The 27,274-nt window shown below is 41.5% G+C and overlaps 1 protein-coding gene across 2 annotated transcripts in view; it reads left to right on the forward strand.

Moving 5' to 3' along the window:
- The window catches only part of LOC130913997 (mitochondrial import receptor subunit TOM70-like), a 68,008-nt gene that overhangs the window by 25,058 nt on the left and 15,676 nt on the right, over window positions 1-27,274 (forward strand). For both annotated transcript variants that reach the window (XM_057833024.1, XM_057833023.1), the window contains 4 exons: window positions 660-794; window positions 16,907-17,014; window positions 17,085-17,207; window positions 17,273-17,370. In XM_057833024.1, coding sequence (XP_057689007.1) covers window positions 660-794; window positions 16,907-17,014; window positions 17,085-17,207; window positions 17,273-17,370 — 464 coding nt within the window. The remainder of the gene's footprint in view (window positions 1-659; window positions 795-16,906; window positions 17,015-17,084; window positions 17,208-17,272; window positions 17,371-27,274) is intronic.

Consider the following 27,274-nt stretch of genomic DNA (forward strand, 5'->3'; position numbering starts at 1 on the left):
TATAGTCGAATCGTCTCAAAATGATTCTAATTCACATAATAATGCTAAAATTACTCCTGTCGTAGGCACTTTAAAATCTCCATACTAACTCGGAGTTAAAGGCTGTAAGTGCTAGCGCTACCATGGCAGCTTCGTTGTAACATAATGTGGATGTCCTTTCTTTTTAAATCTCTCAAACTACTCATTGCTAGCCTTAATTTGTTCTTCTGTCGTGGTAGAAATCATTAGTCCTCTTTAGCAATAAAATCCGATAGTGCCTCACGAACACAGCAAGCGGCTCGCTAGCATAGCAACTTCGTCGAAGCGAAATGTGGCTGTTTATTTATAACAAAGAAATGGTTAGCCTTAAATTCTTCTTCTGTATTATCATAAAACATATTTTCAGCCTATACTGGTGATTAGCTCGTCTTGCCGTGGGAATGCTAGCACTATGACGCTTTGACAGTCCACGATAAACGCGGACTGCTACACTATATAACTCAAGAGTGTTGTTATATAATGGCACACTTCTGATAGTAGGCAGAGACACTAAATCTACCCAAAGCCCCAAGATTTAAGCATGGTGGCCTACCAGCCTGATAAAGCACTGGGGAAAATCCTATTTAAAATGCTTCCTCATACACCTGGTCATTAATTTTCTTGTCCATGGTTGTCCGCAGCTGCGTGCCAACGCCCTCATCAAGCGTGGGAGCCTGTACAACCAGACTCACGAACGCTTGCTTTCCAGAAAGCACTTCAACATGGCAGCAGAGATCGACGCATGCAATCCCGATGTGTACCATCACAGGGGGCAGGTAGGAGTAACGATAGGGTGTCCATATTTTGATTTCCAAAAAAGAGGACACTCGGCCTGGCCTTGAGATACTTGAATTTTACTCGAAGATCACTCAAAGATGCCTATATCACTTTATTATATTTAAAGTGTGCCTCCTTCATCTGGATAGAAAAATTAAGTTGGTAACACTTTATAATAACTATCCGTTTTACAAGTTAATAGATCATTAGTAAACTGCTGATAAATGATTTATTGTTGATTTGTGAAGTATTTTTTAACAGTTTGTTAAGGATTTACAGGGTGTTCCAATATGGTTGACCCCATTCTAAATGCCCATGCTAGTTGATGGATCTTAATAAAACTATATACACTTTATGTTGAAGGTCATAAGTTTTATTTGTTAAATATACAAAGAAAAGTACAAATATTTGTTGGTTCTATGGCAGATTTTCATACATGTGCAACATAAGCGCTGCCTGCAAAATGCCTTATCAAAATGCCTTTTCTTTTGAAGTGAACGGCCTTTCTTAACCTGAAAAGATAGAAATGCCAAACGTTACACACAAAAACTTGAAACGTTTCTACACAAACTGTGTTTCAGGTTAAGAACACCCTGTAAATGCTTAACAAACTGTTAACAAATACTTCACAAATCAACAATAAATCATTTATCAACAGTTTACTAATGATCTATTAACTAGTAAACGGATAGTTATTATAAAGTGTTACCATTAAGTTTTATGAAAAAAAAAATATGGCAGAAAACACAGACAAGACTGAAAAAGCAGTTTCTGCTCTTGCACTTCTATTTAAAAGAAACTGCTGTATTTTAAGGCAAAACAACTGTTGTTTGATAAAACAATATGTCTATATGCTGCCATAACAGATTCACGGCGCATTAAGCCCCCGAACTATTTTTAATTTGCCCGTTTTACCCTGGAAACCCCCGTTTACAGACGTCGCGCAACCGTTTTTGTTTCAACCCAGCCATGAAAAACATGGTAAGTATATTATTCAAAATGTCATTTTTAGCTTAGAATCATTCATTGATGTCTAATATTTTATTTACTCGCATATTTTAAACCTTTAAAGAAATAACATCACAATGAAAAAAATGGCGTCTGTATAAAAGTCATGGATATCGACATCATATCGACTTTCTCTAAATTGTATTTTTTTTTGTTACTGTCGAATTTTCCCCGATATGTTAAATGATAAATAATCAATACAAATAAAGAAAAATTGAGAAAAAAAACAAGGTTTAAAAGGGTAAATACAGGACTGTCTCAGATAATTAGAATATTGTGATAAAGTTCTTTACTTTCTGTAATGCAATTAAAAAAACAAAAATGTCATACATTCTGGATTCATTACACATCAACTGAACTATTTCAAGCCTTTTATTATTTGAATATTGCTGAATTTGGCTTACAGCTTAAGAAAACTCAAAAATCCTATCTCAAAATATTAGAATATCATGAAAAAGTATACAAGTAGGCTATTCAACTAATCACCTGAATCATCTAATTAACTCGAAACACCAGCGAGGGTTTCCTGAGCCTTAAAAACACTCAGCTTGGTTCAGTAAACTAAATCACAAGTATGGGGAAGACTGCTGATCTGACTGCTGTCCAGAGGACCATCATTGATACCCTCCATCAGGAGGGTAAGACACAAAAAGAAATTTCTCAAAGAGCAGGCTGTTCACAGAGTGCAGTTTCAAAGCATATTCACAAAAAGTCTGTTGGAAGGGAAAAATGTGGCCGGAAACGCTGCACAACCAAGAGAGATGACCGCAGCCTTAACAAAATTGTGAAGAAGAGCCGCTTCCAGAATTTGGGGGAGCTTCAAAGATAGTGGGCTGAAGCTGGAGTCCAGGTATCAAAAGCCACAGTTCACAGACGTGTCCGGGAAATGGGCTACAATAGCCGTATTCCCATGGTCAAGCCACTTCTGAACTCAAGACAACGGAAGAAGCGTCTGACTTGGGCTATGGAGAAGAAGCACTGGACAGTTGCAGAGTGGTCCAAAGTCCTCTTTTCAGACGAAAGCAAGTTTTGCATTTCATTTGGAAGTCAAGGCGCCAGAGTCTGGAGAAAGGCTGGAGAGGAGCAAAATCCAAGTTGCTTGAAATCCAGTGTGAAGTTCCCACAGTCAGCAATGGTTTGGGGAGCCATGTCAGCTGCTGGTGTTGGTCCACTGTGTTTCATCAAGTCCAGAGTAAATGCAGCTGTGTACCAAGAGATTTTAGAGCACTACATGCTTCCATCTGCTGAAAAGCTCTATGGAGATGAGGATTTCATTTTCCAGCATGATCTGGCACCTGCCCACAGTGCCAAAACCACCAGTAACTGGTGCACTGACCATGGCATCACTGTCCTTGATTGGCCTGCTAATTCCCCTGACCTGAACCCCATTGAGAATTTGTGGGGTATAGTTAAGAAGAAGATGAAAGACACCAGACCTACAAATGCAAATGAGCTGAAGGCTGCTATCGAAGCATCCTGGGCATCAATAACACCTCAGCAATGCCACAGGCTGATTGCCTCCATGCCACGCCGGATTGATGCAGTAATCCGTGCAAAAGGATTCCCAACCAAGTACTGAGTGCATCAATGGACATTTTCAAATGTTTGATTTAGTTTTGCTGTTATAAAATTATTTTTTTACTTGGTCTGAGGAAGTATTCTAATTTTTTGATATAGGATTTTTGAGGTTTCTTAAGCTGTAAGCCAAAATCAGCAATATTAAAATAATAAAAGGCTTGAAATAGTTCAGTTGATGTGTAATGAATCCAGAATGTATGACATTTTTGTTTTTTTAATTGCATTACAGAAAGTAAAGAACTTTATCACAATATTCTAATTATCTGAGACAGTTCTGTATATGAAAATGAAAATCTCGACGACTCCTTGATATCTGCGATTTCTGCATCAAGACCCTTGTTATATTACCATGTTTCACCCATAAAATCCATCTGTGGCCATTCACAGCTGTGTCTTGATACTCAGTGATACATGCGACATGGAGTTTTTGAATCGAAACAAGGTAAGTACACGATTATATCTCATTAGTCATAGGGTCTGTAATTCTGCTCTGACGTGCTCTCACCTCCAGATAGGGTTTTGCTGTTTTGAAAAAAATGCCCTCCTGTCCAAAGTTTTTCTTCCCCCAGAAAATTGCGATTTTAAGCTTTCCAATGATGTATCACACATGCATATCGAACAAGTCTGAAATTTGGCCAAATTGGGGGTCTTAGAGCGAAACTTCAAGTCACCTGAGTCTTTTCCGCCATTTATATTGCCACATAGTTTATATTATATACAGTGGGACAAATAAGTATTTAGTCAACCATCAATTGTGCAAGTTCTACTGCTTGAAAAGATTAGAGAGTCCTGTCATTTTCAACATGGGTAAACCTCAACCATGAGAGACAGAATGTGGGGGAAAAAAAACAAAATCACATTGTTTGATTTTTAAAGAATTTATTTCCAAATTGGAGTAAAAAAAAAATTATTTGGTCACCTACAAACAAGCAAGATTTCTGGCTGTCAAAGAGGCACTCGTTACCTGTATTAATGGCACCTGTTTTAACTCATTATCGGTATAAAAGACACCTGTCCACAATCTCAGTCAGTCACACTCCAAACTCTACTATGGCCAAGACCAAAGAGCTGTCGAAGGACACCAGAGACAAAATTGTAGACCTGCACCAGGCTGGGAAGACTGAATCTGCAATAGGTAAAACGTGGCGTAAAGAAATCAACTGTGGGAGCAATTGGAAGACATACAAGACCGCTGATAATCTCCCTCGATCTGGGGCTCCATCCAAGATCTCACCCCGTGGTGTCAAAATGATAACAAGAACGGTGAGCAAAAATCCCAGAACCACACGGGGGGACCTAGTGAATGACCTACAGAGAGCTGGGACCACAGTAACAAAGGCTACTATGGTAAATGGACAGTATTTATATAGCGCATTTATCTGCATGGTTACCATGCCCAAAGCGCTTTACATTAGCACACATTTACCCATTCACACACCAATGGGGCTGCTGCCATGCAAGGCGCTGTCAACCCATTGGAGGCAAATCAGGGTTCAGTGCCTTGCCCAAGGGCTCATCGACAGTGGGCAGTCGTAGCCGGGAATCGAACAACTGACCCCTTGGTCTAAGGACAACTCCAGCTACCAACTGCACCACAGCCGCCCCTGTTACTATCAGTAGCACAATGCGCCGCCAGGGACTCAAATCCTACACTGCCAGACGTGTCCCCCTGCTGAAAAAAAGTACACATCCAGGCCCATCTGCGGTTCGCTAGAGAGCATTTGGATGATCCAGAAGAGGACTGGGGGAATGTGTTATGATCAGATGAAACCAAAACAGAACTTTATGGTAGAAACACAGGTTCTCGTTTTGGAGGCGAAAGAATACTGAATTGCATCCGAAGAACACCATACCCACTGTGAAGCATGGGGATGGAAACATCATGCTTTGAGGTTGTTTTTCTGCAAAGGGACCCGGACGACTGATCTGTGTAAAGGAAAGAATGAATGGGGCCATGTATTGAGAGATTTTGAGTGAAAATCTCCTTGAAGATGAGACGTGGCTGGGTCTTTCAGCATGACAATGATCCCAAACACAGCCAGGGCAACAAAGGAGTGGCTTCGTAAGAAGCATTTCAAGGTCCTGGAGTGGCCTAGCCAGTCTCCAGATCTCAACCCTATAGAAAATCTGTGGAGGGAGTGTTACGTTGGTGTTGCCCAACGACAGCCCCAAAACATCACTGCTCTAGAGGAGATCTGCATGGAGGAATGGGCCAAAATACCAGCAACAGTGTGTGAAAAACTTGTGAAGAGTTACAGAAAACGTTTGGATTACGTTATTGCCAACAAAGGCTACATAACAAAGTATTGAGATAACTTTTGGTAATGACCAAATATTTACTTTCCACCATGATTTGCAAATACATTATTATTAAAATCAAACAATGTGTTTTTTTTCCCACATTCTGTCTCTCATGGTTGAGGTTTACTCATGTTGACAATTACAGGCCTCTTTAATATTTTCAAGTGGGACAACTTGCACAATTAGTGGTTGACTAAATACTTATTTGCTCCACTGTACCAGGGGTCGGCAACCTATGACCTGCGAGCGCATGGCAAAATAGAAAAAATAAAAAATTCCGTCTTTTCACCTCAAATCGACCCCCGAAACACGCTCAGCTCTTTACCGGATGACGCAACAAATACATTTGTATTGTAGTCAGTACGGCTACGTTCATACTGCAGGTCTTAATGCACGAATCCGATTTTTTTTCCCCGTGTTTTTCCGACTTGGCATTAACTTGACGGTCTGAACGGGACAAGTTACATAGAAGTGGACCATTTCAAATCCGATCTGGGTCACTTTCGTGTGTGGTTTAAATCCGATCTGCGACACATTTTTCCAGAACGTCGCAGTGGTCTGAAGTTGAACTGGCAAGTCTCCCAAATCGGAATTCATGCAGCAATTAGGTCATCAAAGAGCGAGAGCGACGGCACGCTACGGTAGCGGTACAGCTGTCCGTTAGCGCCTAGCTTGCCTTGAACACGGCTTTTGGGGAAGGCTCGGGCTTGGCAACAGTCATTAAAAATTTTTTAAAAAGGGTTGAGGTTAAGCCTGAGAATGATCGGTTTTCTCTCTGCGCTTTATGAGCAATATTTCAAGATTGCTTACACGGCCGAGAGTTGGGGAAAACTGTATGTGTGTGTGACATGCACGGACAGTGCGTGCATGCTATCGATTCGTGATGGGTCCGTGAGACCTCATGAAGCGTGTTGGCACAGTGACCAGTGTTGGGAGTAACGCCGTAATAAATAACGCCGTTACGTAACGGCGTTATTTTTTCATTAACGGGGTAATCTAACTAATTGCTTATTCCGCCGTTACAACGCCGTTACCATTACTGACGGTCAAAAGCGGTGCGTTACTTACTCTGAATAAATTGAAGAAACTACCAGCCGTGTCGAGTCGACTCTTTGCTCTGTTGATTTGTCATCCAAGACTTGGGGTGCGTTCAGGTTCGAGAATAGAGCACGTACTTCTGACTCCAAGCTGTTTGTCCCTGCTCATTCAATTAGACAATGCTTTCCAAAGTTTGGTAACGTTTCTGTGTATGCTACAACTGATGCTAGCCTCGTTCCCATCTCCCACTCTCAGCCAGCAATAATTCTGCTTCCATCTTGAGGACGGCAGATGCTTTGAAGGTGACGTGAATTGTCGGGAAACTAGCCCACCTGAATGCAGCCCCTCGAGAGATGCGATGGAAGTGATTGTGATTGGCTGAGGGTTAGAGTCATGTGTCGTGGTTAGCCAATCAGAGCCGGTGATTTCACAAGTAAACCGGAACAGCGCGTGCGGCAAACACACACACGGAAAACAGAAGCACAGGGTCGTGATGGCAGGGCATTAAGAAGAAAAATTGTCCTTTAAGAGGTAGAGATATAGACACTATTTCGAGTTTGTCGAAATTAAAGGAAAGAACCTGCATGTAATGTGTAATTTATGTCCCGGGGCAAAGCTTTTGTCGACATCTGTGGTAAGCAATTCAAATCTGCTGCACCACCTAACAAGTTAACTACCTGTCTGTTCTTCTCTATTCCACTGACTCGAACACTGCTCAGAAAATTTCAAATTCTTTGACATACAACAAGTTCTTTTTAAAGTAACGGAAATAGTTACTTTCCCTGGTAACTAGTTACTTTTAATATAGAGTAATTCAGTTACTAACTCAGTTACTTTTTGGAAGAAGTGAAGTATGGGGGTGGGTCAGTGATGCTGTGGGGCTGTTTCGCTTCCAAAGGCCCTGGGAACCTTGTTAGGGTGCATGGAATCATGAATGCTTTGAAATACCAGGACATTTTAAATCAAAATCTGTTGCCCTCTGCCTGAAAGCTGAAGATGGGTCGTCACTGGGTCTTTCATTAAGACAATGACCCTAAACATATGGCCAAATCTACACAGAAAATGTTCACCAGACACAAAATCAAGCTCCTCTCATGGCCGCCTAAGTCCCCAGACCTTGTTTTGTTGGCAAAAGGGCGTTGTACAAAGTATTAACACCAGGGGTGCTTATAATTGTGACACACATTATTTGATTTCAAATATTTATTTTTTTATGTGGGATTTTTTTTCCCCCACTGAATGAATACAATTGTATTGAGGGTTGGATTTTTCTCTTTTTTTTTCATTAAGGTCCCATATTATTTGAATTTTAAAAAATTATTAGAAGCTAAAAAACACATCTTTACCAGGGGTGCCAATAATTATGGAGGGCACTATACCAATATTTTTTATTTCTATAAGAAAAATTATTCATTAAAATGCTACACATTATAGTGTATTTGCCACTTATTGCCACAGTTAACATTGAGGCTTTGGGCCTCTTTTGACCTCGTTGTGAGTTTGTAAGGTTGTTACTTCTGATTTAACAAACTCGATGCTAATCAAAACATTTGTTCTTCTTTTTACCCAAATTAGAATCGATAAGAGAATCGATAAAGAATCGACTCGTTAAGCAATATCGATAATGGAATCAGAATCGTAAAACTCGTATAAATTCCCATCCCTAGTTTCAGCAGGTTCATCGCGTTAACAGACGCGCTTTCTTTTAAACCAGTTTGCCGCGTCAGTGCTGAGTCGACGCAGTTCAATGAGTTCATATATCGGTCACGTGATTTTCTTGTAGCGACACGCGCACCGACGCAGGGGTTGCTCCATGAACTCGGCGTGCTCATTGGTGTCACCCCCCTCCCAATAAAAAAAAATTGTGTGTGTACAATGTATTTATTAAGATTTAGCATTGGAAAGAGATACATATAAGACATGTTTTTTCACTTTTTTCAAAAGTAGTATTTTAAAAATATATATATATTTATACTCGGGCTGTCAAAATTATGGCGTTAACGGGCGGTAATTAATTTTTTAAATTAATCACGTTAAAATATTTGACGCAATTAACGCGCATGCCCCGCTCAGACAGATTTAAATGACAGTACAATTAAATGCCCACTTGTTAATTGTGTTTTATGGAGTTTTGCCACCCTCTGCTGGCGCTTGGGTGCGATTGATTTTATAGGCTTCAGCACCCATGAGCATTGTGTAAAGTAATTATTGACATCAACAATGGCGGGCTACTAGTTTATGTTTTGATTGAAAATTTTACAAATGTTATTAAAACGAAAACATTAAGAGGTGTTTTAATATAAAATTTCTATAACTTGTACTAACGTTTATCTTTTAAGAACTACATGTCTTTCTGTCCATGGAGCGCAGAATGTTAATAATGTTGTTATAATAAACACAGTCCTTATGTACCGTATGTTGAATGTACTGTATATATCCAACTTGTGTCTTATCTTTCCATTCCAACAATAATTTACATAAAAATATGGCATATTTTAGAGATGGTTTGAATTGCGATTAATTGCGATTAATTATGATTAATTAATTTTTAAGCTGTAATTAACTCGATTAAAAATGTTAATCGTTTGACAGCCCTAATTTATACATACTGTCTTGAAATAAATGTTTGGTTTTTTTGTATACATATGCACATTCATTACAGCCGCCCACCCCAAATCACACAGGGCCAGCTGCCTCTAACCTCAACGCAAACACATATGAAAGCGCGCGCTTCCCTATCTCTCCCCACCCGCGTATGCACACAAAGATCAAACTTGTTAACATTTATTGGCAGTTAAACGATGATTGACATGTGCTGCGCAATCATCTGTCACCAATGTTTACTTCAATAAGCAACTCCAATGCACGCAGTGCTTGCCTGGGGAATCAGAGAGGAAAGAGAGAGGGAGGGAGCGACAGTGAAATGGGTCCGCGACAGACTGAAGGCACGAAGTTTGAAGCGCGAAGTAGCGAGGGATCACTGTACTAGTATGTGTGGTTCTGAAAGGAAATAAATTAGTGCTGATGCAATAAAGAAGGCAAATTGACTGTAAAGCAGTTAATAACACACATACAGTGCCTTGCAAAAGTATTCGGCCCCCTTGAATCTTGCAACCTTTCGCCACATTTCAGGCTTCAAACATAAAGATATGAAATAAATTTTTTTTGTCAAGAATCAACAACAAGTGGGACACAATCGTGAAGTGGAACAACATTTATTGGATAATTTAAACTTTTTTAACAAATAGAAAACTGAAAAGTGGGGCGTGCAATATTATTCGGCCCCTTTACTTTTAGTGCAGCAAACTCACTCCAGAAGTTCAGTGAGGATCTCTGAATGATCCAATGTTGTCCTAAATGACCGATGATGATAAATAGAATCCAAATGTGTGTAATCAAGTCTCCGTATAAATGCACCTGCTCTGTGATAGTCTCAGGGTTCTGTTTAAAGTGCAGAGAGCATTATGAAAACCAAGGAACACACCAGGCAGGTCCGAGATACTGTTGTGGAGAAGTTTAAAGCCGGATTTGGATACAAAAAGATTTCCCAAGCTTTAAACATCTCAAGGAGCACTGTGCAAGCCATCATATTGAAATGGAAGGAGCATCAGACCACTGCAAATCTACCAAGACCCGGCCGTCCATCCAAACTTTCTTCTCAAACAAGGAGAAAACTGATCAGAGATGCAGCCAAGAGGCCCATGATCACTCTGGATGAACTGCAGAGATCTACAGCTGAGGTGGGAGAGTCTGTCCATAGGACAACAATCAGTCGTACACTGCACAAATCTGGCCTTTATGGAAGAGTGGCAAGAAGAAAGCCATTTCTCAAAGATATCCATAAAAAGTCTCGTTTAAAGTTTGCCACAAGCCACCTGGGAGACACACCAAACATGTGGAAGAAGGTGCTCTGGTCAGATGAAACCAAAATTGAACTTTTTGGCCACAATGCAAAACGATATGTTTGGCGTAAAAGCAACACAGCTCATCACCCTGAACACACCATCCCCACTGTCAAACATGGTGGTGGCGCCATCATGGTTTGGGCCTGCTTTTCTTCAGCAGGGACAGGGAAGATGGTTAAAATTGACGGGAAGATGGATGCAGCTAAATACAGGAACATTCTGGAAGAAAACCTGTCGGTATCTGCACAAGACCTGAGACTGGGACGGAGATTTATCTTCCAACAGGACAATGATCCAAAACATAAAGCCAAATCTACAATGAACTGGTTCAAAAATAAACGTATCCAGGTGTTAGAATGGCCAAGTCAAAGTCCAGACCTAAATCCAATCGAGAATCTGTGGAAAGAGCTGAAGACTGCTGTTCACAAACACTCTCCATCCAACCTCACTGAGCTCGAGCTGTTTTGTAAGGAAGAATGGGCAAGAATGTCAGTCTCTCGATGTGCAGAACTGATAGAAACATACCCCAAGCGACTTGCAGCTGTAATTGGAGCAAAAGGTGGCGCTACAAAGTATTAACGCAAGGGGGCCGAATAATAATGCACGCCCCACTTTTCAGTTTTTTATTTGTTAAAAAAGTTTAAATTATCCAATAAATGTTGTTCCACTTCACGATTGTGTCCCACTTGTTGTTGATTCTTGACAAAAAAATTAAATATCATATCTTTGTTTGAAGCCTGAAATGTGGCGAAAGGTTGCAAGATTCAAGGGGGCCGAATACTTTTGCAAGGCACTGTACATGACTCGCAGTGTAACGAACACAAAGGGGGGGTATAAGCCGGAAGCACGCTGCGTGCACGTTCGGCAACAACACGAAACGGCCGCGCTAATAACGGCTCTAATTTATCATAAGAATTTTATGGCATGACGAGGAAATACTTTCATTCGTTCATGGATGCACAAAAATGAATAATTCCACTAACAGGTGGCTTTCTGCTCGAAATGCCACCCTACGCCTATTCTCGGTCCCAGAATACGCTGCGCATGACGTAGGACAATAACAGGAAACTGACTGGCTGCTCTTGGAACGAACGCATATTCATGAAATCTTTCCAACAGGAGTATTAAAATTGAAAATAAAATCGTTTAGGATTATTTTAGATGCATATATGTTATATTTTTCTTACAGAGTATTTGTCGACAATATGATAGACCTATTAATAGACTTTTTTGGGAAAAAAATCACCATTTCTTTAAGCCAGGGGTGTCCAAACTTTTTGCAAAGGGTGCCAGATTTGGCTGGAGGGCCGACCTCGGCCTTTACGTAGAACAATACATTTAAGCAAATTATAGCAAGCCATTCTGTGTGTCCCATTTGCTTTATTTTTTATTTCATTCTGTGTTTCACATTTGCTTCATTATTATTTTTTTATTATTAATTTAGGGCTTTCAAAATTATCGCGTTAACGGGCGGTAATTAATTTTTTTAATTAATCATGTTAAAATATTTGACACAATTAACACACATGCCCCGCTCAAAAAGATTAAAATGACAGCACAGTGTCATGTCCACTTGTTACTTGTGTTTTTTGGTGTTTTGTCGCCCTCTGCTGGCGCTTGGGTGCGACTAATTTTATGGGTTTCAGCACCATGAGCATTGTGTAATTATTGACATCAACAATGGTGTGCTACTAGTTTATTTTTTTGATTGAAAATTTTACAAATTTTATTACAACGAAAACATTAAGAGGGGTTTTAATATAAAATTTCTATAACTTGTACTAACATTTATCTTTTAAGAAATAAGTCTTTCTATCCATGGATCGCTTTAATAGAATGTTAATGTTAATGCCATCTTGTTGATTTATTGTTATAATAAACAAATACAGTACATACACTGCCAATGGGTTTTCCCATTGGCAGTGTATCAAATACTTGTTCTCCCCACTGTATGTACAGTATGTTGAATATATATATCCGTCTTGTCTTATCTTTCCATTCCAACAATAATTTACAGAAAAATATGGCATATTTTATAGATGGTTTGAATTGTGATTAATTACGATTAATTAATTTTTAAGCTTTGATTAACTCGATTAAAAATTTTAATCGGTTGACAGCCCTAAATTAATTATTTCAACAATCTCACAACTAGCCTTTGTGGTGCTGTCTTTCATCTCTCGGGCTCTTGCGAAATACTGCTGCTGTAAAATTAAACTAGCTTCAAGTTGCTTCGATTTCTCGCTACATATCTTACCTGTAATCTTGTCGTACATGTCAGCGTGTCTTGTTTGTTAGTATCGCCTCACATTGAACTCTTTAAAAACAACGACTGTCTCTTTGCAAATGACACAGACACAGTTGTTGCATATTTTAGAGAAGAAATACAGTAGTCCAATTTTCACCTATCCTTGAAGCGTCGGCCGTCACAGTCAACTTTCTTTTTTTTTGTTAATTGTCGCCATTTTAGAAACGGGGAATAAAGCGTAACGCGGGGTAATGTTGCTTAGAATGCTAATGCCTTTTAGTGGGTAAATGAGGAGCAGCATTTAGTGTGTAAGCTACTTCATATGCTGGTAGCAGTGCTGCTGACCAATTTATTAAGTCTGTGTGCGAGCCAGACGTTATTGATTTACTGACAGAGGCTGGGGGGCGGATGAAATTTGACCACGGGCCGTATTTGGCCCCCGGGCCGGACTTTGGACATGTCTGCTTAAAGCGGTCTCATGAATAATGACTTGGCCTGTGAATATCACTTTTTTAAAGCTCGACGGCGACACCTCCTGGTACCTTTGGTAGGTGGTTCCACTGTGAGCACTCACTTATGGTACTTGCTTGCTTATCGGTGAGTATCATGCGTCAATTCCGTGAATTTTTAGTACTGTTAGGAATCTATAAGAGAATGGTTAAAAAATCTGCCAAACGATTCCATGGAATTGATACATGCGAAATATAGAGAACCGGTTCTCGATTTGCATCCCTAAATATAATACTAACATTCAACAGAATACACTAACGCAGAACAAGTAATCCGAGACTAATGCAATATACTTCCATCTCTGCATCACATATAAGCCAATATAGACCAGACACAAACTTGAAAGGTGTATGGAGCACTATAAACTAGTGCTGTCAAAATTATCGAGTTAACGGGCGGTAATTAAAGTTTTTAATTAATCCCGTTAAAATATTTGACGCATTTAACACATGCGCGGAATGACACCCTCATGCATTGCCTCAAACGCATTACAATGACGCTGTTTTTTGCGAGAGCTAAGAGGCAAAAAAAACAACAACAACAAAAGGCGGGTGGACACAGGCATTCATTGGACCGCGCCGTTTATTGGCATAAGCCTCGGCAGCTCCTTCACAATAAACACAAGTATCATTTAGTGAAAGCACAACAAAAATAAGATTCCCATCTCTCAAAAAAAAAAAATTCACAAAAAGAAAAGCGCTTCAATCTGTATGAATGAGGCCCCATTATCACACAGTTAAACAAAAATGCAAAAAGAACTGGCCTTCCCAATCAAACACATAAAACTTACTCAGACTTTAGTCAAACTCTATTCAAACTTTTCGGTTAGCTCAACAAATACACTGAATGGCAATATTTTGTCACAGTATACAAACTATCAGAGGTCAGTTGTGAAGCCAGCACTCTAATGAATGTGAATCACAATAGACTCAGTCTAAAAAACAAACAAACAAACAAACATTTACAACGTCAGTCGAGGGACAAAACACACACATTGGCTTGCTTTCTAAGTAATTTAATACTCACCATTGACACCTCGTGGTGTATTTCAATCAGTACCTTATGTAAAGACACTGTGGAAGAACGGCTGTGACGTCACTGCTCGGCGACGCCAACAATGGCGAGCTACTAGATTATTTTTTGATTGAAAATTTTACAAATTTTATTAAAACGAAAACATACCGAAGGGTTTTAATATAACATTACTGTAACTTGTACTAACATTTATCATTTAAGAACTACAAGTCTTTCTATCCGTGGATTGCTTTAACGGAAAGAATTTTAATAATGTTAATGCTATCTTGTAGAGCTTTAGAATAAGCTTTAGAATAAACAAATACAGTACTTATGTACAGTGCGTTGAATGTATACAGTGGGGAGAACAAGTATTTGATACACTGCCGATTTTGCTGGTTTTCCCACTTGCAAGCCATGTAGAGGTCTATAATTTGTATCAAGTTCTCTTCAACTTTGGGGGACGGAATCTAATACAAAAATCCAGAAAATCATATTGTATAATTTTTCAATAATACATTTGTATTTAATTGCATGAAATACGTATTTCATACATTACCAACTAGTAAATACTTTGGCTCTTAGTTCTTTTTTAAGAACCCCTCCTGTTCTCCACTCATTACCGGATGTAACTGCACCTTTTTGAACTTGTTACCTGTATAAAAGACACCTGTTCACATGCTCAAACAAACAAACTCCAACCTCTCCACAATGGCCTAGACCAAAGAGCTGTGTAAGGACATCAGGGATAAAATAATAGACCAGCACAAGGCTGGGACGGGCTACAGGAAAATAAGCAAGCAGCTTGGTGAGAAGGTAACAACTGTTGGAGCGATTATTAGAAAATAGAACTTCAAGTTGATGGTCAATCTGCCTCGTTCTGGGGCTCCATGCAAGATCTCACCTCGTGGAGCATCACTGATCATGAGGAAGGTGAGGGATCAGCCCAGAACTACACGACAGGACCTGGTCAATCACCTGAAGAGAGCTGGAACCACAGTCTCGAAGAAAACCATCGGAAACACATTACGCCGTCATGGATTAAAATCTTACAGTGGACGCAAGGTCCCGCTGCTGAAGCCAGTGCATGTCCAGACACGTCTGAAGTTTGCCACTGACCATCTGGATGATCCAGAGGTGCAATCGGAGAAGGTCATGTGGTTGGATGAGACCAAAATTGAACTTTTTGGTCTAAACTCAGCTCGTCGTGTATGGAGGAAAAAGAAGGATGAGTACAACCCCAAGAACACCATCCCAACCGTGAAACATGGAGGAGGAACCATCATTTTTTTGGGGCTGCTTCTCTGCTAAGGGTACAGGACAACTGCACCATATTGAGGGGAGGATGGATGGGGCTATGTATCGCCAGATCTTGGCTGACAACCTCCTTCCTTCAGTGAGAGCCCTGAAGATGGGTCGTAGCTGGGTCTTCCAGCATGACAACAACCCAAGGCACACAGCCAAGGTAACTAAAGTGTGGCTCCGTAAGAAGCATCTTAAGGTCCTGAAGTGGCCTAGCCAGTCACCAGATCTGAACCCGATAGAAAATCTATGGAGGGAGCTGAAAGTCCGTGTTGCCCGGCAGCAGCCCTGAAACCTGAAGGCTCTGGAGAAGATCTGCATGGAGGAGTGGGCCAAAATCCCTGCTGCGGTGTGTGCAAACCTTGTCAAGGACTACAGGAAACGTTTGGTATCTGTAATAACAAAGATTTCTGTACCAAATATTAAGTTCGATTTTTGTGATGTATCGAATACTTATTTCATGCAATTAAATGCAAATTTATTATTTAAAAATCATACAACGTGATTTTCTGTTTTTTTTTAATTAGATTCTGTCCCTCACAGTTGAAGAGAACTTATGATACAAATTACAGACCTGTACATGATTTGCAAGTGGGAAAACCAGCAAAATCGGCAGTGTATCAAATACTTGTTCTCCCCACTGTATATCTGTCTTGTGTCTTATCTTTCCATTCCAACAATAATTTACAGAAAATATGGCATATTATAGAAATGGTTTGAATTGCAATGAATTACGATTCATTTTTAAGCTGTGAGTAACTCGATTAAAAATTTTAATCGTTTGACAGCCCTACTATGAACGTCTCTTAGAACTACTCCTTATTGTGGTCTCTAACTGCCTGATCTCTCGCCAAACCGTCAACCCAGTAGATGGCGGTAATGCCCCATGATGTCAGGGGTAAACTGGCAACAACAAAAAAGATGAAGACGTACTCCTTCTCCCGCTCCTGCTCGTAGGAGCAACGTCAACGCAGGCAAATGCTACCCCCCCGCGGCCGGAGGGATTCTCTTCAAATTGGTCCCGTGAAAAATCATAAAAACTGATTTTTTAATGAATTTATAAAACCTGGCCGGACGGTAAAAATAGGATATCAAAAGAGGACTTGTCTGAGCAAAAGAGGACGTTTGGTCACCCAAAGCAAGCAGCTTTTCATACAGCTGGAAATCTCTCCAAAAGGTGACATACTGTGGTTCTATTTACTCTCAGCTTAAGATGGTGCTGAACCAGTTGGAAGGAGCTGTAGAAGACTTTGACAAAAGCATCCTGCTCAGATCTGACTTTGCTCTCACCCAGGCGCAGCGGTCCTTCGCTCTGGTGAGTTTCAATGACCATCCATCACGTTTGTTGAATATTTTGGGTTAAAAGCGACAATTGTGGTTTTCAGTTCACACAAGCATACACCGAGCTCTTCCGATCCAAAACAGAAATTCAACAAGCCCTGGATGGATTCAAGGACGTTATCAAAAGGTTTCCCACTTGTGCAGAGGCTTACGCACTATACGCTCAGGTAGGAATGTGTATTCATTCTTACTGTGACATCTAAATTTTAACATTCTCAGTTGTCTTTCCCAGGCTTTAACCATGGTGAAACTGTTCGGACAGGCAGACGAGATGTACGACAAGTGTATTGAAGTGGAACCAGACAACGCCACCCATTATGTTTACAAAGGGTAAGGGTGACGCTCTTAAGCAGTTGCAAAGGCTTGTATTAAGTACCAAACATCATAAGCGGAGTTTAAGGGCCCCCCTGGTGGCTGAAAAGTGTCGTTGCATGTAATTGACTTTCCTATATATGTACTGTATACAGTGGGGAGAATAAGTATTTGATACCCTGCCAATGGGTTTTCCTATTGACTGTATCAAATACTTGTTCTCCCCACTGTATATGTGTGTATGTAAATGGCGGAAAACACAGACAAGACTAAAAAAGCAGTTTCTGCTCTTGCACTCCTCTTTAAAAGAAACTGCAGTATTTTAAGACAAAACGACTGTTGTGTTTGATAGAACAATATGTCTGTATGCTGCCATAGCATATTCATGGCACATTAAGCCCACAAACTATTTTAAACTTTTAAACAAATTACATCACAATGAAAAATTTAGCATCTGTAAAAAAGTCACGGATATCTACCTCATAACTATGGCTAAATTGTATTTTTTTTTTAACTGTCGCATTTTTCCCGATATGTTCTACGATAAATAATCGATCCAAACAATGAAAAATTGAAAAATAACGTTTAAAAGGGTAACTATATGAAAAGAAAATCTCGACCACTCCTTGTTGTCTGCAATTTCTGCATCGCGACCCATGTTATATCACCATGTTTCACCCATAAAATCTCAGAAAAATCCGGCTTTGGCCATTCACACCTGTGTCTTGACACTCGGTGATGCATGTTACATGGAGTTTTTGGATCGAAACAAGGTAAGTACGCGATAATATCTCATTAAAATCGTGGCGTCTTTAATTCTGCTGTGTTTTCCGCCATATACACTCACCGGCTACTTTATTAGATACACCATGCTAGTAACGGGTTGATCCCGTTTTGCCTTCAGAACTGCCTCAACTCTTCCTGGCATAGATTCAACAAGGTGCTGGAAGCATTCCTCAAGAGAGTTTGGTCCATATTGACATGATGGCATCACACAGTTGGTGATTTGAGTGACTTTGAACGTGGCATGGTTGTTGGTGCCAGAAGGGCTGGTCTGAGTATTTCTGAAACTGCTGATATACTGGGATTTTCACGTACAACCATGTCTAGAGTTTACAGAGTATGGTCCGAAAAAGAAAAAATATCCAGTGAGCGGCAGTTCTGTGGGTGGAAATACCTTGTTGATGCTAGAGGTCAGAGGAGAATGGCCAGACTGGTTCGAGCTGATAGAAAGGCAACAGTGACTCAAATAACCACCCGTTACAACCAAGGTAGGCAGAAGAGCATCTCTGAAGGCACAGTACGTCGAACTTTGAGGCAGATGGACTACAGCAGCAGAAGACCACGCCGGGTGCCACTCCTTTCAGCTAAGAACAGGAAACTGAGGCTACAATTTCCACAAGCTCATCGTCGATTTCGTTTCCTACAAAGCTAAAATTAGGAATGATCCTAGTTTCAACTTCAGGTGTCAAATAGAGACTCCTAAAGCAGTCGTGACTTCCAAACCATTCAGGCAGAGGGAAATCTCAGTCCACAAAACCAACATCTCCGCTGTGGAACCCAACACTGGAATTGAGAACTTGGAACGTTACTGCCCCATTCACAAAAGGCCCACTCATTACGGAAATGTTGTGCCTTCCGAGAGAAACCCATTGAGGAAATGAAAGCATTCCTCAAAGAGCATCACATCTGCTATAAATGTTGCATGTAATATACAGCCACATGCATCGAATGTGGGAGTGAGAAACATAACTCTGCTCTTCACCCTGGACCAGCAACGCAGATTGTGGAGCCACACCCCCCAACAGAGCATGGCGGGGAGCAACCTGCTACAGAATCATCCGAGGTCACAACAAGCTGCACCGAAGTCCGCGGTGACAATGACAGCGACAGGTCATGCTAAAAAATATGTCTAATCAAGATCTACCCTGTCAACCGTCGAGAGAAAGCGATGAGTCTATGCAATTATCGACGAACACAGCAACAGATCCTTAGCCCGTTCAGAATTCTTCAACAGTTTCAACATACAAGGACCCTGCTCTCCATACTCTCTCCGCACCTGCTCGGGAGTGACCGAAACCATGGGAAGAAGAGCTTCGGGTTACCAAATTGAATCTATGGACGGCAAGGTCAGTCTTCCGTTACCATGTCTCGTGGAATGCAACAACATCCCCAACAATAGATCGGAGATCCCAACTCCCAACGCTGCCTACAACCATCCCCACCTGAAATCAATCGCTCATCTCATCTCAAGTCTTGACACAAGACTTCATGCTTCTCCTTGGGCGGGACATCACAAGGTCCTCAAGCAGGTGAACGGCCCTCGAGATGCGCCCTATGCCCAGAAGCTCGACCTTGGATGGGTGATCGTCGGGAATGTTTGTTTGGGAAGTGTCCACAAACCAGAGACAGTAAATGCCCTGTATATGAGTACGTTGGAGAAAGAACGTTCCTCCATTTTCAAACCCTGCCCAAACATCTTTCGGGTGAAAGAGAGGTACAGTCAGCTCCAGAGCATCGCGCATCCTAAGCCACACTCTACAGAGAAATTCAACTATAGCAGTGAAGCTGAGCAGTTTGGCTCCACATTGTTCCAACAAACAAAAGATGATAACAAAATGGCTCCATCTATCAACGATCTATCGTTCCTGAAAATCATGGAGGAGAACTTAAAGAAGGATAAAAACAACAGCTGGGTGGCGCAGCTACTGTTTAAGTCACCAAGGCCTCGTCTCCCCGACAACAAGGTCCAGACTCTAAACCGACTCTTGTCGTTGAGACAAAGTCTAGAAAGAAAGCCGGTAGTGAAAGAGCATTACCTCGCCTTCATGGAAAAAGTGTTCCAGAACGAACATGCAGAAGTGGCACCTCTTCTGAGAGAAGGAGAAGAGCACTGGTACCTGCCGACCTTCGGGGTATACCACCCAAAGAAACCCAACCACATCCGTGTCGTCTTTGACTCTAGTGCACAGTATGGAGGAGTCTCCTTGAACAATGTCTTACTTACAGGGCCTGACCTCAATAACACCCTGATCGGAGTCCTCCTCAGGTTTCGGAAAGAAGCTGTGGCAGTGACAGTGGACATCAAACAAATGTTCCACTGTTTCCTTGTCAGAGAAGAGGACCGCAACTTTCTGAGGTTTCTGTGGTTCAGAGACAACGACCCGTCCAAAGACATCATCGATTACCGTATGAGGGTTCATGTCTTTGGAAACAGTCCCTCCCCTGCAGTGGCATTCTACTGCCTGCGGCAGAGCGTAAAACAGAGCGACCCGGATGTCAGACAGTTCATCAACCGCGACTTCTATGTAGACGATGGCTTGAAGTCCTTCTCTACAGTAGACGCAGCAGTGGACCTGCTCAAGAGGGCACAAGAAAGTCTTTCAGAATCAAACTTGCGACTGCATAAAATTGCCTCAAACAGAATAGAAGTACTGGAAGCCTTCCCATCGCAAGACCATGCAAAGGACTTCAAAGATCTCGACCTCTGCTCCGACATTCTTCCTATGCAGCGGAGTCTGGGCTTGAACTGGGACCTCATGTCTGACACCTTCAGATTCAAGTTATGCGATTTGGAGAAACCCTTCACACGACGAGTAGTCCTGTCGACTGTGAACAGCATCTACGATCCTCTTGGGTTCATTGCCCCAGTCACCATTCAGGGCAAGGCCATCCTCAGGCAGTTAACAAGCGATCACGGTGACTGGGACTGCCCCCTCCCACAAGAGATGGAAGAGAAGTGGAACACATGGCGATCGTCTTTGGACAGCCTCAGCGCTCTCCAGATACCTTGAACTTACACAAAGACATCTCTTTCAGAAATGCAGCGCAAAGAGTTGTGCGTGTTTTGTGACGCCTCAACCATGGCAATCGGTGCTGTGGCCTACCTTAGACTGTCAGATAAAGAGGGCAATATCCACGTGGGCTTCATTATGGGAAAAGCTAAACTCACCCCTCTTTCAGAACATACAGTGCCAAGACTAGATCTCTGTGCAGCTGTCCTTGCAGTGGAACTAGCAGAGATTGTCACTTCAGACATCGACATTCAACTTGACAACACTACCTTTTACACTGATAGCAAGGTAGTCCTAGAATATATCCAGAACTCTCGTTCGTATGACGTTTGTATGTCTACGTCAGCAACAGAGTCCTGCGGATAAGAAGTTCTTCTCGCCCCGAGCAGTGGCACTATGTTTCTACAGAACTGAACCCTGCAGACGTCGCCACAAGGTCAGTTACTGCTGCACATCTCACACAAACTAGCTGGCTGTGTAGCCCTATGTTTTTGAAACAACCCATAAAAACCTCACAAGTAAAAGACCAGACCATCAGATCCAGACGTCCGTCCTCTGGTATCTTCAATGAGTACAACCGTGGCGAACAAACAACTCGGATCACAGCGCTTCTCCAAGTTTTCTCGTTGGAAGTCGTTGATTCACGCTGTTGCTCGTCTAACTCACATCGCACGCCTCTTCAAGAAGAAGCCTCCAACTCAACCAAGTGACTGCAAGGGCTGGCTGTAAGGGAAAAATCTCCATCAGTGAACTCAGTGAATGAAGAAAAATCATTCAAGTTGCTCAAGAGGAGATCTATGCTCGCGAGTGCGCCTGCCTGCAAAAGGAACAGAATCTCCCAAGAGACAGCACTTTCAAAGCTCTGAACCCCTTCATCGATGTCAACGGCCTACTGAGAGTTGGAGGTCGCGTAAGAGAAGCACAACTCGAGCAAGAGGAGTAGCACCCCCTCATCATCCCTGGTGGACATCACATTGCAACACTCCTGGTGCGCCATTACCATGAGGAAACCCGACATCAAGGACGACTGTTCACTGAAGGTGCCATACGTGCTGCCGGTTTCTGGTTAGTGGGTGGCAAAAGGCGTGTGAGCAGCGTGATCTATGGATGTGTCACATGCCGTAGACTACGTGGCACTCCACAAATACAGGCTGATCTTCCGGCAGACCGCCTATCTACTGAACCCCCATTCACGAACGTTGGGATTGATGTCTTCGGTCCATGGACTGTGTCTTCACGCTGTACAAGAGGTGGCCTTGCCGTGAGTAAGCGGTGGGCGGTGTTGTTTACCTGCTTGAGTGTACGAGCTGTCCACATCGAGGTAATCGAATCCGTTAATACCTCGAGCTTCATCAATGCGGTCAGGCGTTTTTTTTGCTGTGAGGGGCCCTGTCAAACTCATCCGGTCAGATCGAGGAACCAACTTCATCAGCGCTTGTAAGGAGTTGATGATTCCCTCAAACATAGGAAATTTTCCAGTTGAGACCTTCCTCCAAGACCAAGGTTGCTCATGGGAGTTCAATGTCCCACATGCCTCTCACATGGGTGGATCATGGGAGAGGATGATCGGGATAGCACGCAGAATCCTGGATTCGATGCTGCTTCAACCAGGAGCTTCAAACCTCACCCATGAAATGCTCACCTGCCATCATCAACTCCAGACCTCTGGTTCCAGTGTCAACTGATCCGGACGATCCACTCATTCTCACGCCTGCAACTCTCCTCACCCAGAAAGTTGGACTTCCTTCAGTCCCAGAGGGAGACTGACACAAGGACCTTCATAAGTGTCAGTGGCGCCAAGTACAACACCTTGCTCAAGCATTCTGGAACAGATGGAGGAAGCAGTACCTGGCAACGCTTCAACCGCGGAGGAAGTGGCAAGTTCCGACACCGGACATTGAACCTGAAAGCATTGTCCTCATCAGAGATGGCCAGCTTGGAAGAAATGAGTGGCCCTTTGTCTGGTGACTCAAGTCTTTCCCAGCAAGGACGGTAAGACTCGAAAGATTGAAGTTAAAGTCTCCAGGAAAGATGGGACTAGACTCTACCACCGACCCATTACTGAGACAGTCCTCCTCCTCGCTCCTGACAAAAATGATAAGGTTGGGTAGTGACATTCAAGAATGCCAGGCGGGGAGTGTTCTGCCTTCACTGGCAAAGTAAATCTATTTGCATGCACGTGTTGTATATACAGTTGTGGTCAAAAGTTTACATACACTTGTGAAGAACATAATGTCATGGCTCTCTTGAGTTTCCAGTTATTTCTACAACACATGATTTTTCTCTGATAGAGTGATTGGAACAGATACTTCTTTGTCACAAAAAACATTCATGAAGTTTGGTTCTTTTATGACTTTATTATGGGTGAACAGAAAAAAGTGATCAAATCTGGTGGGTCAAAAATATACATACAGCAGCGCTAATATTTGGTAACATGTCCCTTGGCCATTTTCACTTCAATTAGGCACTTTTGGTAGCCATCCACAAACTTCTGGCAAGCTTCTGGTTGAATCTTTGACCACTCCTCTTGACAGAATTGGTGCAGTTCAGTTAAATTTGATGGCTTTCTGACATGGACTTGTTTCTTCAGCATTGTCCACAAGTTCTCAATGGGACTTTGGGAAGGCCATTCGAAAACCTTAATTCTAGCCTGATTTAGCCATTCCATTACCACTTTTGGCCTGTTGGAACACCCAACTGCGCCCAAGACCCAATCTTCGGGCTGATGATGTTAGGTTATCTTGAAGAATTTGAAGGTAATCCTCCTTCTTCATTATCCCATTTACTCTCTGTAAAGCACCAGTTCCACTGGAAGCAAAACAGCCCCACAACATAATACTACCACCACCGTGCTTGACGGTAGGCATGGTGTACTTGAGGTTAAAGGCCTCACATTTTCTCTTCCAAACATATTGCTGGGCATTGTGGCCAAACAGCTCGATCTTTGTTTCGTCTGACCACAGAACTTTCATCCAGAAGGTCTTATCTTTGTCCATGTGATCAGCAGCAAACTTCAGTCGAGCCTTAAGGTTCCCCTTTCGGAGCAAGGGCTTCCTTCTTGCACGGCAGCCTTTCAGTCCATGGAGATGCAAAACACGCATGACTGTGGACACTGACACCTGTGTTCCAGCAGCTTCTAATTCTTGGCAGATCTGCTTTTTGGTGATTCTCGGTTGAATCTTCACCCTCCTGACCAATTTTCTCTCAGCAGCAGATGATAGCTTGTGTTTTCTTCCTGATCGTGGCAGTCCCAAAACAGTGCTTTGCACTTTATACTTAACAATTGTTTGCACTGTTGCTCTTGGGACCTGCAGCTGCTTTGAAATGGCTCCAAGTGACTTTCCTGACTTGTTCAAGTCAATGATTCGCTTTTTCAGATCCATGTATGTATATTTTTGACCCAGCAGATTTGATCACTTTTTCTGTTAACCCATAATAAAGTCATAAAAGAGCCAAACTTCATGAATGTTCTTTGTGACAAAGAAGTATCTGTTCCAATCACTCTATTGGAGAAAAATCAGAGTTGTAGAAATAACTGGAAACTCAAGAGAGCCATGACATTATGTTCTTCACAAGTGTATGTAAACTTTTGACCGCAACTGTAGTTTGAGATTTAATATAACTTTATTGAAAATGCTCACGTTAAAGCATCCTGTTCCTTTAAGAGACTGCTTGCTTGAGACTGGTCACGTGATCTCACACCATAAGTGGTTAGAGTTAATAACATTCACCCGTGTCCTCCCACGCTCTGTGGACACGTAGCAATTATGTACATCCCATGCACATGCGGCATCGTCGGTATGTATCCTTTTATGTTTGTTAAAAGTATTAGTTTCAATATTTCTAAGCATTATTACAAAATGTGTATGTTGAGGAACGTAAGAATAATTGTTTACATCAGACACGTCCAAAGTCCGGCCCGGGGGCCAAATGCGGCCCGTGGTCAAATTTCATCCGGCCCACAGCCTCTGTCATAAAATCAATAACATCTGGCCCGCCCACAGACTTAATAAATTGGTCAGCAGTACTGCAACCAGCATATGAAGTAGCTTACACACGAAATGCTGCTCCTCATTTACCCACTAAAAGGCAGCAGCACTTTAACCCTATATTGCCAAATGTATCGCATTTGATACACCTAAAATTTCATGATTTTCAGACTAATTTAGAATTTTGACATTTGTTTTTGAAAAAAAAATGATGGATGCAAGTCGACACATGAATCTGCAGGTTCCATGAGAAAACAAAACATGATTTAGCATGGGTTATACGTAGATATTAGAGCGCTTATTACACATATTCATTTTGACTTCACAAATTTGAAAAGAAGGTTTCATTAGGACCTTATTTTTATAATTTGGGGATTCTCTGATAATTGCTTCATTTTGCAGGTATTTAAGGGCTAAGCAACATTAGTCATTGTTAACCTCTTTTTCCAATTTTCTATAATGGCGACAATCATCAAAAAAAAGTTGACTATGACGGCCGACACTTCAAGGATAGGTGGAAATTGGACTATTTCTTCACTAAAATACGCAACAACTGTGTCTTGCCTCATTTGCAAAGAGACAGTCGCTGTTTTTAAAAGATTTCAATGTGAGGCGATATTACCAAACAAGACACGCTGACATGTACGACAAGATTACAGGGCAGATGCGCAGCGAGAAATAGAAGCAACTTGAAGCTAGTTTAATTTCACAGCAGTAGTATTTCGCAAGAGCCCGAGAGTCGAAAGAGAACGCCGCAAAGGCTAGTTGCGAGATTGTTGAAATTATTAATTAAAGAAAATAATAAATTAAATGTGACACACTGAATGGCTTGCTAAATTTTGCTTAAATATATTGTTCTACGTAAAGGACGTCAGCCAAGGTCGGCCCCCCACATTTTTACCACTCCAAATCTGGCCCCCTTTGCAAAAAGTTTGGACACCCCGGGTTTACATTGTCTTAGCACTTGTTGCCTACTCTGTGTAATACGCGCCACTTTGTGGCCATATCGAGTTATTCATAGTCTAGTGATTCATTCTTCATTTCTTGTCAAATGCTGCCATCATGCGGTCATTTCATTTCACTTCAACCTGCAATTCAATGCATATCATTTGCAGTGTTGTTAATAACGGCGTTACAAAATAACGGCGTTACTAACGGCGTTATTTTTTTCAGTAGTGGGTAATCTAATTAATTACTTTTCTCATCTTGGCAACGCCGTTACCGTTACTGAGGACGGAAAGGCATGCGTTACTATGCGTTACTATATTGGTCGAAAAGTCTGAGGGGAGACGGACTCACCGAGACGACAGAGCAGAGCAGGAGTGGGGAGGAGTATGAGGAGGCAATAAAGTTGTGACGCCGAGCAAACGCGATGCTAGGTAGCTCCAATATTACATGTTGTAGCCGATAGCCTCCAAACTACGCCCGCATGTTATGGTAGATATGTTAGACATGGTAGATATCACATGTACTGTATATAGATGTAACTAGATGCAAAATGACTGACATGGCACTAAATGCGTTAGTAGACAGCCGCCATCTTGAAGCAGTAGACTTTTTAGGATGGCTCTGTTGTAGAGAACCTTCCTAGCGAACCTAAGTAACTTTTTATATAAAATACTTCTAAATCGGCAAAATCTTGACTTGAATCTATCTTTAAATGATGAAACAGTTTTAAAACTTTCATATGTCGAAAGTAGAGAGAAGGGAACTAATGCAATAATGGGAGCAATTCTAACAACTTTTAACAGTTGATTCAGGGTAAAGAGTAAATTAGGGTAAAGAATTGGGCTCGGGCCAATTGTACCAAAAACCTACACAAAAAACTTCACATAGTGTAGTCAATGTTTTTTTTTTTTTTTTTTTTTAATTGAGGGGGAAAAAAAAGTAATTATCACCAATTACTTTGCCAAGTAACTAATTACTCTTACATTCAGGTAATTGAGTTACTAACGCAATTATTTTTTGGGAGAAGTAATTTGTAACTATAATTAATTACTTTTTTTCAGTAAGATTAACAACACTGATCATTTGTAGCGTTTTTATTGAGAATATATTTGTTGTTTAGAGCGATACAACTACTTGACAGTAGTAATTTAGGAAGATAATCACATCTTTAATTAGACAATTATATATTAT

Source organism: Corythoichthys intestinalis, chromosome 3, assembly GCF_030265065.1.
Source record: "Corythoichthys intestinalis isolate RoL2023-P3 chromosome 3, ASM3026506v1, whole genome shotgun sequence".
Taxonomy (NCBI): domain Eukaryota; kingdom Metazoa; phylum Chordata; class Actinopteri; order Syngnathiformes; family Syngnathidae; genus Corythoichthys; species Corythoichthys intestinalis.